At 38.8% G+C, this 16,974-nt stretch overlaps 1 protein-coding gene across 2 annotated transcripts in view; it reads right to left on the minus strand.

The window, feature by feature from the left end:
• TOGARAM1 (TOG array regulator of axonemal microtubules 1) overlaps positions 1-16,737 on the minus strand; it is an 81,168-nt gene extending 64,431 nt beyond the window's left edge. For both annotated transcript variants that reach the window (XM_082841204.1, XM_082841203.1), the window contains exon 1: positions 14,540-16,737. In XM_082841204.1, the coding sequence (XP_082697330.1) occupies positions 14,540-16,585 (2,046 nt within the window). In that variant the 5' untranslated portion in view covers positions 16,586-16,737. The remainder of the gene's footprint in view (positions 1-14,539) is intronic.
• Between the last annotated feature and the right edge of the window lie 237 nt (positions 16,738-16,974).

Consider the following 16,974-nt stretch of genomic DNA (forward strand, 5'->3'; position numbering starts at 1 on the left):
TCCATATACAGTATGGTACACTAGCAGTATTTTTTCATGCCATGATAGAAATGCTAATTTTTTTCCTCTTTCTTATACCTCACCCCAAACCTTTTCTGTACCTTACCTTCCTAGAGTACACACATGGCAGCTAGGAAGGAAAGAAAGCAAATGACAAAAACAGTGAAATGACAACTTGAATAGAGAAAAGGACATTTCTGATTCAGCAGCATGGCCAGTCACACTATGCCATCTTTGAGCATTGGACAATAAATGCTAATTGAAGACCACTGAACCTGTAAGCATCCCATTTTACTATTCTTAGTGAGACAAATTTACTATCCATAATTAGCAGCCCAAATGTAAATGTAACCTATGTCACGGTTCCCTTAGGAGATTTCTGTATGATAGGTCTTTCAGTCAAAACCAAGTACATAATACTTTATATACGTCTAGTACTGTATAGTTCCCAATTCCTTTTCCACATACCCACTTTGATCCTTAGGCTACAAAAGTGCCAGGATAGAATTTTGAATTTCTACCTAATCATAGTTAAAGAACTAAGTGAAAGCATGATTCAAGTGTTCAGAATTCTTCACCAACGACAGCCTCAATTGCTCTGGATCATTTCACATTGACCATAGCTATAGAACATTTTAAAAATTGAGTGAACACACAAGAAATTATACTTACTGTCCATATATTTATTTGGCGCTTACAGACACAATCAAATCTACACAGGCAGTGAACTATAAGTCTTCTCAGGTATCCTCTACAAACTTTGTCAAGTGTCAAATGGCAATGAAATACAATAAAATTAAAGATACATCTATTTGAAAACCTCTTAGCCACTTGACCATTACAAGATTAAGACTATAAACTACTAAATATACCTCAAGTAACTTCTTATTCCTCATCAAATTTTGTGAAAAACCTGTTAACTCCTTCAAAAATTAATCCCAAAACACCAGTGAGAAATAATGAATGCCTCAGCTGAAAAAGGCCTGACTTTACTTTCTCAAAATCCAATGTTATAATTTCTGTGACTGATTATATAGAAGGCAGTATGAAAAGGACACAATGGAATAAAAATGAAACCAATTACAGTCAACTTTTGATTAGATACATTAAAAGAAGGTATACTAACCCAGTTAAAATCATGAGTAATCCAGAAATAATTCTCCAGTATGGAATACACTTACATTAGAATTACTCCATAATTAATTTCTGCTTAGAGAATAGAACATGAATATGTATGACAGCGAATACAACAGCTAGTGGTAGTGGTGGTGGGGTGGAGATAATGGGGGCAGTGGTAGCAGTGGAGAATGTGTCTGTGAATCTGGCATTTTCAAGAATCTAGAAGTCAGGAATTACATTTTGCTGTAGAAAAATCTGCAAATATTTGAAAGCAGACTGTAGACACACCAATTATTATTAACATGAGAGGTCTCTTTTGGTCTCTCTTAAAAGCAGTCAAATGATTTTCATCAGGATAAGCTTTGATGGGACTAAACAAAAAAATAAAGGGAAAGGGAAATGAGTTAGCATAAAAGAGAAAAGTACACATATTTTGAAAATGTTGTGAGCTAAATTTACAAAATACGAAGCAGTCTGTTTAGAGCACTTTATGACTCAGGAAAATGGAACTGAGTTTTAAGTCTTTGAAGTTAATATCTTAAAATTTAATTCACTTAATTCCTTACAGTAAATGAAACTGTTATAAAAGGCAAGTTTCACATTTAATATTAACAATGATTTGAAATTCACAGCCCTATCTACTATTTTAATCTTGCTGTTTATTATCTCTTAACCTTTACACTTGATTGCTTATATATTTTTCATAAAAACATTTCTTTGACCTAACACATCTTAGTTCAGCTTTTGGCAAGGTATGTTAAGGACATCACAAAAATAGTTGTTGTTTTTTTCTTTCTTTTTTGGCTGTATGTGGGCTTTTAGTTCCCTGACCAGGGAAAGAACCCATGCCCCCTGCATTGGGAACACAGAGTCTTAACCACTAGACTGCCAGGGAAGTTCCATTACAAAAATAGTTTTAATTCCACTTTGGTATAGTTAGTAGCAAATTATCAGGAAAAGACTTTTTAATAGCTAATTCTCTCAGAAACCACCTACACTCCTGCCTTTATTGAGCTTGTACTAAATTTATCCTAACCTCCGGCCTCCAGGTTTGGACCTATTCATATTCTACCAGTTCTTTCTGGTTTTCCCTGGACTCCAACCTTGTCCCTTAATGGTGGCCATTAAAAAAGTTTATTCCAATTACCTTCCAATTACCTCCAAAGTCACCTTCTGAAACATCTTTGTGTGTTTTTTCAAATCATTTTCTATGCAACCTTTAAGAAAACAGAGTTGTGATACCATATATAACAAGTTTTATACCCCAGTTTTGCACTTAACATTATAATGAAATATTATTATAAACATTATATTTCCCATGTTATTAAAACCTCTCATAAGTGCTACAAACTTTCATTACAAAAAGTAGTAACTACTTATAGTAAAAAAAAAAAAGATAAAAAGTCAAATTCTTCTTTGGCACCCTTTTCACTAGAATCATGTGGATAAACTCTGTTAACAGTTCTTTCTCAATATATGTACATTTTTCAACAAGCAATTTTAAAAAGAAACAAAAGTAGATCATATACTACTCTGGCACATAGTTATTACTCAGCATATTGTAGACATCCTTCCATGTTAATCCGTACAAATCTTCTTACTCTTTTTAACTGTTGCCCAGTATTCCACATTATGGTTGGACTCATAGTTCCCAACTGATGGACATTTTCCTTGTCACAACTTTTTACTATTACAATCTTGTAGTGAACATGATTATGCACATATCCTTGTGCATTATATGCTCTACAGAAATATAATATATATAAAGAGAAATATATAGTTCTACAGAAATACTAAAAATGGAATTGCTAGGTCTAAGGACATAAGCTATGCTTAAAGGCTGCATAATATTCCATTGACTAGATATGCCATTCTCCTATTATTGAACATTTGGGTTGCTTCCAAATTTTTTTTGTATATTGATAAGGAATTTCAATGAGGGAAATGGTACATACCTAGCATACGGTACCAGTGCTGATGGAAGGAGACTAGCAGACCTTAGAAAGATTGTTGCATAGTAAGTATTTTTTAAAAACAACTAAAATGGTTTCTTTGAAATCCTTAGTCTTCCTACATAAGAAAAGAATACCCAGACTGAACTCTTTGTAGGTATCAGCTAACCAGTTTACCCACAAAATGTGCAAACAAGACTTAACTATGTCTAGTCTGTAATAATTTTTTTCTCTTTTCTCACTCCTGGTTTTTCCTTGATTTAGCCTATTAGCTGACTCTCTCTCATGTAAGAAAACAAATTGCAAAATAACAAACCAAATGCTTCTGACTGCTCTTTGATGTCTATTTCTGGAGGTGTCAGTAATATACTGCCCTTCTGGGTCCTAACTTGAGAATCAAACACATGGCCTCAAAGCGTACCTTTTCTGAGACTTGGACCGTTGAGTCCTCAGTGAATCTTTCCTCACGTAACTCACTGAGCAATAGGGCTCTTGCAGTGGATCTGATTCTTGATAAAGTCTGTTTCTGGTTCTGATTTTGACTGGGCACATGGACAACAGTTTCCACACAGATGGCATCAATGGTGGAAATGGGTTTTGATTTAATGGTCTATCAGGTGATTTCTGCTGGATAGCAGTCTGCTTGTCAGGTGGCAGCTGACAGGGAATCTGGAATCTCGTTTCCTTATTGGTATGTTGTTTTTGCTTGCTTTGTAAATGTATGGATTTGAGCTCCTGTACTCCAATAACCAGAGTCCTCTTCCTCCATCCAAAATTAAGGTTTTCTTCATGTTTACTTATTATGGGCCCAATACCTGACAATATCTGTAAAAATCAAATTCTTATACCAAAAATAAAGAAAACAAAATCCTTAACATTCAATGGTCAGCTTTCTTCGATTTTGCTAAATAAATAACTGCAAGTTAACATTATTTTAGAATTCTAAAGCTAAAGAAAGGACAGTAAAGAAACGTAATTATAAATTAGAAAAACTTAGGAAAATGGTGGCTTCCAAAAGCCAAACAGCACAATATTTAATAGTTTTCCAAACCTTAAGCAAGTTTAGCCTTTTAAAAACTAAGAAAATTTAATGCCATTATTGTAAAGGATATGGACATTGGGGAAAATAAAAAGTCTCACCAAATTCCTGGGAACCACAATTCTCAATCTAATAGTTATCTATTGCTGTGTAATGAGTTATCCCAAAATACAGTAGCTTAAAACAACAAACATAATTGTCTCTCTTTCTATGGATCAGACATTTGGAAGCAACTTATTAACTGGATGGTTTAGATATCTCTGAGGCTGCAATCAAGATGTTGGCTAGGCTGCTGTCAACTGAAGGCCTGACTGAGACTGAAGGATCACTGAAGTTCATTCAGGTGGCTACTGGTAGGAGGCCTCAGTTCCTTGCCATCTGGGCCTCTCCAAAGGGCTGCTCACAACATAGCAGCTGAGTTCCTCCAGAGCAAGTGATCAGAGAAAGAGAGCATCCAAGATGGAAGCTAAAATGCCTTTTTATGACCTAGTTTATGAAGTCACACACCACCATTTCGACTTTATTTGTTAGAAGTGAGTCAGTTAGTCCAGACACATTCAGGGAGAGGGGAACTGGACTCCAGTTCTTCAGGTGAAGAATTTCAAAGTATTTGTGGAAATATATTTAAAACCAACACACTCAACAATGATGCTTCCTTGATGAACCTACTGAATCTGATTATATTTTTGTTTCTTCAGCTGCTCAATATTCTTAATAGATTGGCACCTGCTTCTACCTTAAATTCTATTGATTTATCATAATTAGATCCTCTAAGTTATGTAGAAAGTAAAAAAAATTTTCCATTTTATGAATATGAAATTTTTTGAGCAAATTGGTATATCTCGTTTCGCTCTACACAATATTAATCGATCAGGATAATATCAACTGGAACAAACTCTTGTTCCAATTGGCTTATAAAAATCATTATTATTAGGTTAAGTGCTTATATCACATTAAACTAAGTAAAACCCAAAAAGAGAATTTAAGATTTTTTAAGATTTAAATGTACTGGTTCTTTAAGGAAAAAAATGGTCTTGCCAAAAGTTATACATTCAAGGGAAAACACAGACTAGCTGTGGGTTTAATTAATGACCGTGGTTACTAGGTTAAAGAACAAGGAAAAAAAAAGTTCTTAATCTTAAAAGTTTTAATACACTGCATATACTTGTATAGAAAAAATTCACATAAAAATTCTATTTAATATGGCTCTTTGGACAAATCAGACTCATTTGAAAACAGCTTTTTGTCTTTGCCCAGATTTTATCACCATGTAAAAATAATATTAGGGGGCTTCCCTGGTGGTCCAGTGATTAAGAATCCGTCTTGCAATGCAGGGGATGCCAGCTTGATCCCTGGTCAGGAAACTAAGATCCCACATGCCACAGGGCAACTACTGAGCCCATGCCACTAGAGAGAAGTCCATGCGCCAGAATGAAAGATCCCGTGCACCCCAATGAAAGATCCCACGTCCCGCAACTAAGACCTCATGCAGCCAAAAAAAATAAAATAAAATAAATAAATAATATCAGTATGATATAATTGTTTGTGCAAACTTGAACTCATCCTCTCAGGAAACGCCTAATTAACTTAAATTTCTTAAATTTCCTCTACTGGTTTCACTGGTTGGATACATTAACATCACTCATTTTCAAAATATAAAATCATGTGTTCAATTAAATTTTATAATAGATAATATCTTTATTAAAAGGCATCAATTCTTATAATGCCATAAATCTTATAATGCTTAATACATTAGCTTACATTATAATTTCTAGACTCCGTTAAGATTTTAGAATAATACAAAACTGGGGAAAAAAACAAAAAACTGGGTCTTCCCTGGTGGCGCAGTGGTTGAGAGTCCACCTGCCGATGCAGGGGACACGGGTTCATGCCCCGGTCTGGGAAGATCCCGCATGCCGCGGAGCGGCTGGGCCCGTGAACCATGGCTGCTGAGCCTGCGCGTCCGGAGCCTGTGCTCCGCAATGGGAGAGGCCACAACAGTGAGAGGCCCGCGTATCGCAAAAAAAAACCCCAAAAAACTGAATTAATGAAAAATCTTTAAAACCTAATTTCTAATTAAGATAAAAATGCAAATCACTGATCATAATACTTTTAAAAAAATTTTATTGAAGTATAGTTGTTTACAATGTTATGTTAATTTCTGCTGTATAGCAAAGTGACTCAGTTACACATATATATATTCTTTTCCATTATCATTTACCACAGGATATTAAATATAGTTCCCCATGTTAAATTTACCCTTGTCTGTTATACATTACAGGATAACCATCAAATAAACAGGTTAAAGTATATATAAATGCCTTTGGATGATGACAAATGCATGTTTATTTTTGCCACTTAAATCATTATGAAAAGGATATATATACTCATGGAGAGAATAAAAAGACAGTTCTTGGTTACATGACTTTTAGTTTTTTGTCTGTGAGGAAACAAAAGTTGGTGTCTTTGGGTAAGGTTATATTTAATATATATAGCTGATGCTGCCTTAGGTTAAAAAGTTACAGGACAATAAAAATATGTATACAAGGGGGCTTCCCTGGTGGCGCAGTGGTTGAGAGTCCGCCTGCCGATTCAGGGGACACGGGTTCGTGCCCCGGTCCGGGAGGATCCCACGTGCCGCGGAGCGGCTGGGCCCGTGAGCCATGGCTGATGAGCCTGTGCGTCCGGAGCCTGTGCTCCACAACGGAGAGGCCACAACAGTGAGAGGCCCGCGTACAGCAAAAAAAAAAAAAAAAAAAAAAAAAAAAAAATATGTATACAAGGAAATGGGTATGTTTCGTCCATTTATCAAGGGAATTGTTATAGCGTTTTTTTAGATCGTAAAATCAATATAATACATACGTTGTCTTATTTAATATGTTTTTTAAGGTTTATTTTTATTTTTATTTACTATATTATTTATTTATTTATTTTTGTGGTACACGGACCTCTCACTGTTGTGGCCTCTCCCGTTGCGGAGCACAGGCTCCGCATGCGCAGGCTCAGCGGCCATGGCTCACGGGCCCAGCCGCTCCGCGGCATGTGGGATCTTCCCGGACCGGGGCACGAACCCATGTCCCCTGCATCAGCAGGCGGACTCTCAACCACTGCGCCACCAGGGAAGCCCTAAGGTTTATTTTTAAAAACTTATTTTTAAATTATTTTTAAGTTTTTAAATAGATTGTTTACTCTGAGAATAGATATGCTTTGGGGTTACTCATGATTTTGACAAGCATTAAAAATAAAAGTTTTTTTTGGAATTCCCTGGTGGTCCAGTGGTTAGGACTTGGCACTTGCACTGCCCTGGCTGGAGGTTCAATTCCTGGTAGGGAAACTAAGATCCTGCAAACCACGCAGCTTGGCTAAAAACAAATAAATAATTTTTAAAAATTAAAAGTTTTTCAAATACTTCAGATATCTCAATAAAATTTTAAAAAGAAAATTAATGACTATTTATTGGAAACAATCCAACATCTACATTGATATTAAATACGCTTTCAGGATTGTTTATGATTTTGACATGTTTTAAAACTAAGGGTTTTTCTCTTTCAGATATTCCAATTATATATATATATATATTTTTTGGCTGCATTGGGTCTTCCATTGCCGTGCACGGGCTTTCTCTAGTTGCGGCGAGCAGGGGCTACTCTTCGTTGCAGTGCATGGGCTTCTCATTGTGGTGGCTTCTCTTGCTGCGGAGCACAGGCTCTAGGCACACGGGCTTCAGTAGTTGTGGCACATGGGCTCAGTAGTTGTGGTTCATGGGCTCTAGAGCACAGGTTCAGTAGTTGTGGCTCACGGGCTTAGCTGCTCCACAGCATGTGGGATCTTCCCGGACCAGGGCTTGAACCTGTGTCCCCTGCATTGGCAGGCAGATTCTTAACCACTGTGCCACCAGGGAAGCCCTCCAATCATATTTTTAAAAGAAAATTAAAGACTACTTACTGGAAATGATGTACTATCCAAGGAAAATTTCAATTTTTAGGATTAAGTTCACACCAAATACATTAGTGCAACTTAATAATTTGCGATTTTCTATTATGTTTAAATTTGTCACATTAAGCATTCTAAATCTTTCCCACATTCTTCAAATCCCTGATCCTCTATTTTCCATTCTCAGCTTGCCTCTTAGTGTACCAGAATATGGAAGCCTAATATTAGAGCCCTGCCCTCAAAATGTGAATCACAAATCAGCAGCAGCAGCAACACCTAGAAGCTTACTAGACACGTAGTCTCAGAACCCCTCCCAAACTGAACCAGAATCTGTATTTTAACAAGATACTGAGGTAATTCATATGCACATTAAAATTCGATAAGCACTATTCCAGAGCTCATGTCTTCCTCTCGACTTCAAAAAAAATTTTGCTGTCTCAAAATTTTTCTGAATCCTAAGTCATCTTCCTTTTATTTTTCCTCCAGTTCTAGAAGAAAAGACTTCTGCCTCTATTCCAAAGCTAACCTCTCTATATACCTGTGTTCTTGACTCACTCAGTATTTAGGGACATTAATTCCTTGCCTTTCTCTCTCAAATTTGATTCTCAAATATGATTACAGGGATCAAATCATATGTTCCTTGCAAATCTAAAATCTACCACAGTACAAGACAGAGTAGGCAAGTTGAAGTCACTGGTGGCTTCTTTCTCTGCTTCTTTCAAATCGGGTGATTCCTATTTAAAAATAAAACAGTAATAACTCATCCCACTACATCCTGCCATACCTTGCTTGGTCTTTTCTTTCACCCTCAAACACTTAGATTCTATTTTCTCACTTAACAGATATTTGTTGATACTGATTGTAGGCACAGCACTATGTTAGTACTGCTATATAAACAAACAAACAAAAACAGTCCCTATCAGCACAGTGCTTTACCATCATGGAGAAGAAAGAAGACATGGCTCACGTGCTAAATACCAACAGAGGAAAAAAATGCTAGGCAGTGCTTTAAAGAGTAATCTATAAGCTCGAACTTGGCTTCACACATAGTGGATGATCAATAAGATGTTTAGTAAATGCTTACTGCCTGTATTTCCTTATCAATTCATCTCATAAACTTATAAATTTGGTCTGTCTAAAACCACTTTCGTCCATGTCCCAATTACCTTCCAATAACCAAATCTTCTACCTTGAAAAAGCTACAGACCTAGTAACTGCATACACATAAAGCACGTATGCTCCTTACTTTTCAGTCTAGGTTACTGTAACTCTTAATATGTTGTAGAGAAATCTGTTAGGAAAAATATAGCTAACACGGCAGCCGGCTAGTGATGCCTGATTACTGGACCCCACTAAACCATTAAAAGTCATAAAAGCACAGAAAGAGATGCAAAGTTTCTGATAACCAGAATACCACAGGAATCTGGTTATCAGTCTATATGTCAGGGCACAAAAATAATCAACTAAATGGTGGAAATAAAAACAGAATTAAAAAGCCTAAATATTCAAAAGTAAGAGAACAGCTAAACAGACTTATATTATATGATCTAATATTAAACAGCCAATAAAGATCCTACTACAAATTATTTATTTTCAAGAAAAAAACGTTCATGGTAAAGTTAGTGAAAGGGGGAGACGTTTGTGTATGGAAAAAATAATCTACATTTGTATAAATAAATTGAAATGATACTTGAAGAACAGGCAATAAAATATTCACAGGAGGCCTCAGTAGTGAGATTGCTGAAAATTTTAAATTTCTTCTTTGTGCCTTTTTATATTTTCCAAATTTTCTATAATAAGCACTATAATTTCTTACAATCAGAAGGATTATTAAGAGGAAATTAAGAAAGATAAAATTATGAGAAAAGTACCTTCAAAAATTATTTTATAAGTAGCAGGCTGAATCTATAAGAACAAATCATGCTTTTTCAGATTTAATTCTCCTCAATCTCTCCTGCATTTAACAGTACTGATGTACTTCATGAAACACTTTCTTTACTTCACTTCTAAAACCTTTGTTCTTTCTTGGTTCTCTTCCAACTCTTAGGCACTCTTTCTCTTTGCCTTGTATGGTTCTATCTCCTACTGCTATTCCTGAAATGGGCCTGTAGGCTAAAATTGAGTCTTAAGCACTCTGCTCTTACTCTAAATGCCCTTCATTGGAGAGCCCCTCCAATCTCACAGTTTCAACAATTACTTCTCAATATGGGACTTCCAAGTTCTACATCTCTAGTTCTTTCCTTGTCTCTTGAATAGTGGTCTTCAACAAACTAAGCTGAATGTTCTATCTTCCTCTACCTAAAGCTCATTTTCCCCCAAATTAACTTCCACTTTTTTGGGTCTTGCTATTCATGGATTTATTATGCATTTTGTTACCTCATTCAAATTTGAGTTTTCTCTCTTTACCTTCCTCTCCTCCTCTATATTTTAGAGCAGTTTTAGGTTCACAGCAAAATTGAAAGTACAGAGGGTTCCCATATATCCCCTACTCACACCCACACATATAGCAGATACCCACCCTCCACTAACACCATCCCTACCAGGGTGGTACATTGGTTACAAATGATGAACCTACACTGACACATCATTATCATCTAAAACCCATAGATTTATATTAGGGTTTACTTTTGGTGTTGTACATTCTATGGGTTTGGAGAAATATATCCATGACCAGTATCCATCATTGTAGTATCATACAAAATAATTTCACTGTCCTAAAAATTCTCTGTGCTCTATTCATCTGCTTGAAAATATAGTATTTATTAATTTTTAAAAAATATATGTACTTTAAAAAACTGCACACATAAAAATATTTAATCCATGTCCTCCATTAAGATAATTTCCAATGTAGTTCTTCTACAGACCATTTCTGATCCAGAAAGTACAGTCAGCCCTCCAAATTGGTGGGTTCTACATCCACAGATTCAACCAACAGTGGATGGGAAATGTTTTTTTTAAAAAAAAAAATTCCAGAAAGTTCCAAAAAGCAAAATTTGAATTTTCCATTCCTTGGCAATACATAGCATTTACAACTATTTATATAGCACTTACATTGTATTAGATACTATAAGTAATCTTGAAATAATTTAAAGCATACAGGAGGAGGTTATATACAACTAAAATATACCATTTTATATAAGGGACTTGAGCATCTGCGGATTTTGGTATGCTTGGGTGTCCTGACACCAATCTCCCTCAGATACTGAAGGACAACTGTATAACTTAATTTCTGGGATAATTTTTAATTTCACCATAACTTCTTTCAAAAGCAATATATACTGGGCTTCCCTGGTGGCGCAGTGGTTAGGAGTCCGCCTGCCGATGCAGGGGACACAGGTTCGTGCCCCAGTCCAGGAAGATCCCACATGCCACGGAGCGGCTGGGCCCGTGAGCCATGGCCGCTGGGCCTGCGCGTCCGGAGCCTGTGCCTGTGCTCCGCAATGGGAGAGGCCACAACAGTGAGAGGCCCGCGTACCGCAAAAAAAAAAAAAAAAAAAAAAAAAGCAATATATATCTACACTAGAATTTCAGAAATGTGTTAATTTTTAGATTCTTGGTGCTTTAGCCAGCATTAGAATCTTAATACATTAACTTTTTCTTTTTTTAGGCCACACCACGCAGCTTCTGGGATCTTTTTTTTTTAATTTATTTTTGGCTGTGTTGGGTCTTCGCTGCTGTGAATGGGCTTTCTCTAGTTGCAGCGAGCAGGGGCTACTCTTTGTTGCGGTGTGTGGGCTACTCACTGTGGTGGCTTCTCTTTTCATGGACCACAGGCTCTAGGCATGTGGGCTTCAGTAGTTGTGGCATGCAGGCTCAGTAGTTGTGGCTTGTGGGCTCTAGAGTGCAGGCTCAGTAGTTGTGGCGCACAGGCTTAGTTGCTCCGTGGCATGTGGGATCTTCCCCAACCAGGGGAAGTCCTGGTTGAACCTGTGTCCCCTGCATTGGCAGACGGACTTTCAACCACTACACCACCAGGGAAGTCCCAGCTTGTGGGATCTTAGTTCCCCAACCAGGGATTGAACCCGAGCCACGGCAATGAAAGCACCAAGTCCTAACTACTGGACTGCCAGAGAACTCCCTACACTAACATTTTAGATTTGACACATAACAAGCAGTGTTAAAATAAATGCTTACAGAAAATCATTCATTGCCCGGCAGTTATATGAGAAATACATGAGAAAAACCATATGACTAAATTATGTAAATACGGAAAAATTATTTAAAATAAAAATGAAAAATTTTAGAATTAAAAGGAACAAGAGAGAACACAGTTCTCCTCCATCCATTCTGAGAAAGGCACGAACTACTTATTTACAAAAATCATCTCCATACTTGGTCCTTGCCTACATTTCTAGTTTCATCTTCTGTTGCTTCCCACCAAACTCATTGTTTCAGCTGTTTAGAAATTCACCACTTTTTATTAACTCACTAAGTCCTTTTATAATTCAGTGTCTCTGAACATATATATTTTCAGTCTGAAATTCACCAGGATGCATCCACACTTAGCAAATTCCTATTCATCTTTTATCATACCATTTCGATTATAATCACCTATAAACCAATTAATTTAAGAAAAGTTTGACCATATGACTGTTGGATAATTCTAAGCATAAAAACAACTGCAAAGAAATCTTGAACTTTATTTAATAGGTAGTTAGTTGTATTACTGGTGTAATAATTAAATTTTGTGTACTGTAGGATACAGCATATGAATAAATATAACTGATATTGGGGACCAGGGTTATACTGTGGGAGAAGGGAGATACCAATATGGACTAAAGGAAGATGAGTAAGAACCTTGTAGTGCTGGATTTGAATTGGAGGTATCAGTATGAATTTGTTTTAAAAAAATTAAAAAGGTATTGGGACCTCCCTGGTGGTACAGTGGTTAAGAATCCGCCTGCCAATGCAGGGCAGACAGTTTTGATCCCTGGTCCGGAGAGACCCCACATGCCTTGGAACAACTAAGCCTGTGTGCCACAAATACCGGGCCTGCGCTCTAGAGCCCATGAGCCACAACTACTGAGCCCATGCGCCACAACTACTGAAGCCCGCACACCCTAGAGCCCATGCTCCACAACAAGAGAAGCCACCACAATGAGAAGCCTGTGCACCGCAATGAAGAGTAGCCCCCTCTCGTCGCAACTAGAGAAAGCCCACGCGCAGCAACGAAGACCCAATGCAGCCAAAAAGTAAATAAAATTAAAATAAATAAATAAATAAATAAAGGTATTCCCTGGTTCTATCCACTGAAAGGACCAATGCATAATGATAAGCAATAGCAGTGAGCACATCTATACCCAGATTTTGGTTTTAAAATTCCACTCTCCACGAAAAAAAGCAGTTCTTGGGCTCTTGGAAAAAAGGTTGATTCCAGGTCTGGAGCAAGAAAAATACAAGGTAAGGCTGGGCATCATATTATGTTTAAGTTAAGGAAGTGTTCAAAGACTAAAGAGTCATGAGAAAGGACACAGGAGCCAGCCACTGGTCAAATCAATTTTAGCCTCAAAAGGAATACTAATGTATTTAATTATTACACATAAAATAAAAAAGAATGCCAGGTAACAAATACAGAAGGACCATTATAATTTTCAGAAGTGTCACCCTTTTTTGTAGTTCCCAATGTAATAAATATACAGGTAAGGATCATTAGTGGATGCTAACAACAGGGGTGGAAGGTCGTTGACATATCCATAATGTCTCAAAGTATCATCCTGCAGATCATGTGCTAATTATAAAGAGGAAAGTAAACCTTTGCAATGGAGTGATATGGTTATCACCACCTTAACCAAGTGATAAAACTTAGCATCACCAATAGTGGGACACCTGATATTACATGCCTCATGAGGTGATGTCATGTAAAGTTCATCTCATTATAGATGGTAATGTGGTAAATACAGATGAAGCATATGAATATTCGCTGTACTATTCTTTTAAACTACAGATTTGAAATTTTCAAAATAAAAGCTTGAGGAAAAAAATCTCAGTTCAGATGTCATATCTTATTGGAAGGTTTTTTTTTTTACTTTTCCAGTGGAATTATTTTTTCTATTTTCAGTATTCCCACAGGACCCTTTATATTTCTATTTTAGCACTTAACAAATTTGTAACTGCCTGTTTATAGGTCTGACCTTTTCCCTAAACTCTGCAGAACTGGTCTCATCTTCCTTCCCAGAACTTGGCTCTTTATCTGGCACCTACCAGGTATTCAGTGTTTGTTGTATGAATGAGATAACTGATATGCCAAAGTGACAGGCCAAAACTGAAATCCAAGCATTGTCTATATCAAATTGTGCCTCAAATTTAATCCAATCAATCAAGCAGGAAATCTACCTAACCTACCAAACCTCTCTCATTATAATAGATACATCAGCAAATTGACTTAAAAACAAAGCATACAGCCCTCAAGGAGCCTCACCTTTAAGTCATTACAAGCATACTTTCATTTTAAATTTTTTCATTGCTTCAACTCAAGGAAATTAGGGAAGATGCATACCTGTTCTATATCCTTTGAATTGGAGGTCTGGTTTTCTCCCGTGACTCCAGGCTGCTCATTTTCCCATGGTAATTTATTTTTTCCTTTTCCTGCACTTAGTACCCTTCGAGTACAGATAGTTGGACTATAAGATCCATAAATTTGCATGCTATCACTTGTGTGGTCACCACAGTGACAGTGTGCACTCTGAGTTCTGTTACCCGCCAAAAGCCAGTCTGTATCTGCTCCATGTGCCAAATGGCTTGATCTACCCTGGGCAGATGATGGCATGAGTACTGCATACTCCACAAATCCCTGTTCTGTTAACTTTGGGAGGGTTTTCCTAGCCAATCTGGCCTGCACAGCATTCATCACTCCATCTCCGTTATCTTGCAGCTCAACAGTATCCACAGCTTTGAAAAGGATGCTGGTTTTACCTGAGCCCATTGATGATGCCAACACAGCAAAGGCTTCAAGAGCTGCTTGGCGTACCCTGCGTTTGCTATCTACAAGAGCTGGAGCAAGATCAAAAGACAGTTTGGATAAGTCAAAATCCTCACTGGGATAGGTCAGGAGGGAGGAGATGCAAATGTTCACCACTTCCTCTCTCACTCTGGAATGCTTATGTTTGAGATGTTCCAGGAGTAAGCAAAGCACCTGTTGAGGACCTACTTCCTTCATTAGCTTGAGGAAGATTTTCATGTATTCTTGTTTGATCACCAACTTGTTGTCTGTCAGCACTTTGACAGAAGCTGCTATAACTGGTCCCAAGAACTGTTGTACCTGCTCTCCAAGACGAACAACCAGTAAATGCAGGACTTGAAGTGTGCCATAGACCACTTTGAAGTTAGAATCGTCTAACAAATTATACATCAAACTAATGAAACCGACTAGGCTAGAATGAGAGGTGGAACTAGGGTTAAAGCGTCCCATCACCTGTTTTAGCTCCTCAATAGCCTGAGTCCGGTTCTTATAGTCTTCCTGATCTAACAACCTTGAATGCAGCTCCTGAGGAATAATCCCAAATTTAAGATTGCTGTTGGAAAGAGGCACTGCACTGGGAAGGGGATCTTCAGGAAATCCAGAGGCTTCAAGTTCCAAATAATAAGGAACCTGACTTCCAAACTGGGACTCCAGGCGGCGATTGTAGTGTCTCCTCAGGGCAGAAGGCAGGCGAGAGATATATGACTGAAACCTCTCTTGGCCAAGACGCTCCCCAATTTGTTGAAGTGCAGAGAAGGCTGTCTCAGATTCTTCTTCTATCTCCTGACCGCCAAGCTTTCGGGCTAAGGATATTATCACCTCGGTAAGATCTAGGCGGAGCAACAAATCCTCAGGAGTAAGCAAGATAGGGAACAGTAGTGCCGTGGAAGCTCTAAGCCGGGCATCGGTACTTTCCAGTCCTTGTTGTATAAGCATTCTCAGCACCTGTCCAGAACTACGTTTCAAACACACGTGTAAGATCTGCAGCGCATCTTTCCGCAGAGCTGGATTCTCTTCTCGTAAGGAGACAACTAGCTGAGGCAGAAGTGCTAGGCTAAAGGCCTCTTCCAACTGGTCTGCCTCCCCCTGACCCCGGAGAACGTCCGAGAGGAGTTGCAAGCAGAGTCGCTTCTCATCACTACCTCCTTCCACAAGCACTCGGCCCACGGCCCGATACAATGCTTCCTTTCGTCGGGGGAAGCCAAGTCTACCGCCCCGGCGCGGCAAAGCAGCCTGTAAAGCCTGAAAGGCCTCGGAAGGATCCGGCGCGGTCCGGAGTTGTTGAAGGAGCCGAGTCTCCTCTTCATCTCCCCCTGACAAACCACCTCCAGACCCAGACCAATTACTTGAGATTGCCTCCGCGGGCATCAAGAGGGTCGAGGCCAGAGGCGAAGGCGTCGGGGGGCAGGAACCGTGGTCTCCGGCAGCTCCACGGCAGCAGTAGTTTTTCTCGCCTCTCATGGCGCCCCCACCTCGTCTATCATCAGTCTCTGGGGCGGGAGGACGACTGCGGCTCTGGAGGTGATAGGCACAGAGGGCTGGAAGGGGCGGCAGCGGGAGCAGCGCGAAGGGCGCAGCCGCCATGAAGGGTCATCAAGTGGCGGAGCCTGTAGGAAACCATCATCTCCGAAGGGCTCGATGGAGCCCAGCGTTCCTGTTCTTCTCCAAGCCTCAAGCTGCAGAGGAGGAAAAAGAACAGCTTAAGCCCCCAACTCCAGGAGACTGCCTTCGGCAAAATGGCCCCCGTCTGAGCCCCAGACCCCACAGCTGCCTCCGGGCGTAACCAGGGGCACCACGTGACCAAACCGATCGCTTCCATGGTGATGTACCCAGAGCGGGCCTCTTGACCCGGAAATCAATCTGCCGTGATGAATGCTGGGTCATGTAGTCCACATCGGAAGATCGGACTAGGCAGAAGGCCCCTGGAAAAGGAAGTGAAAACGTTGCGAACGTAATGAGCGAATCTGGAGCGG

This window comes from Leucopleurus acutus (assembly GCF_964270905.1).
Source record: "Leucopleurus acutus genome assembly, chromosome: 1".
Lineage (NCBI taxonomy): Eukaryota > Metazoa > Chordata > Mammalia > Artiodactyla > Delphinidae > Leucopleurus > Leucopleurus acutus.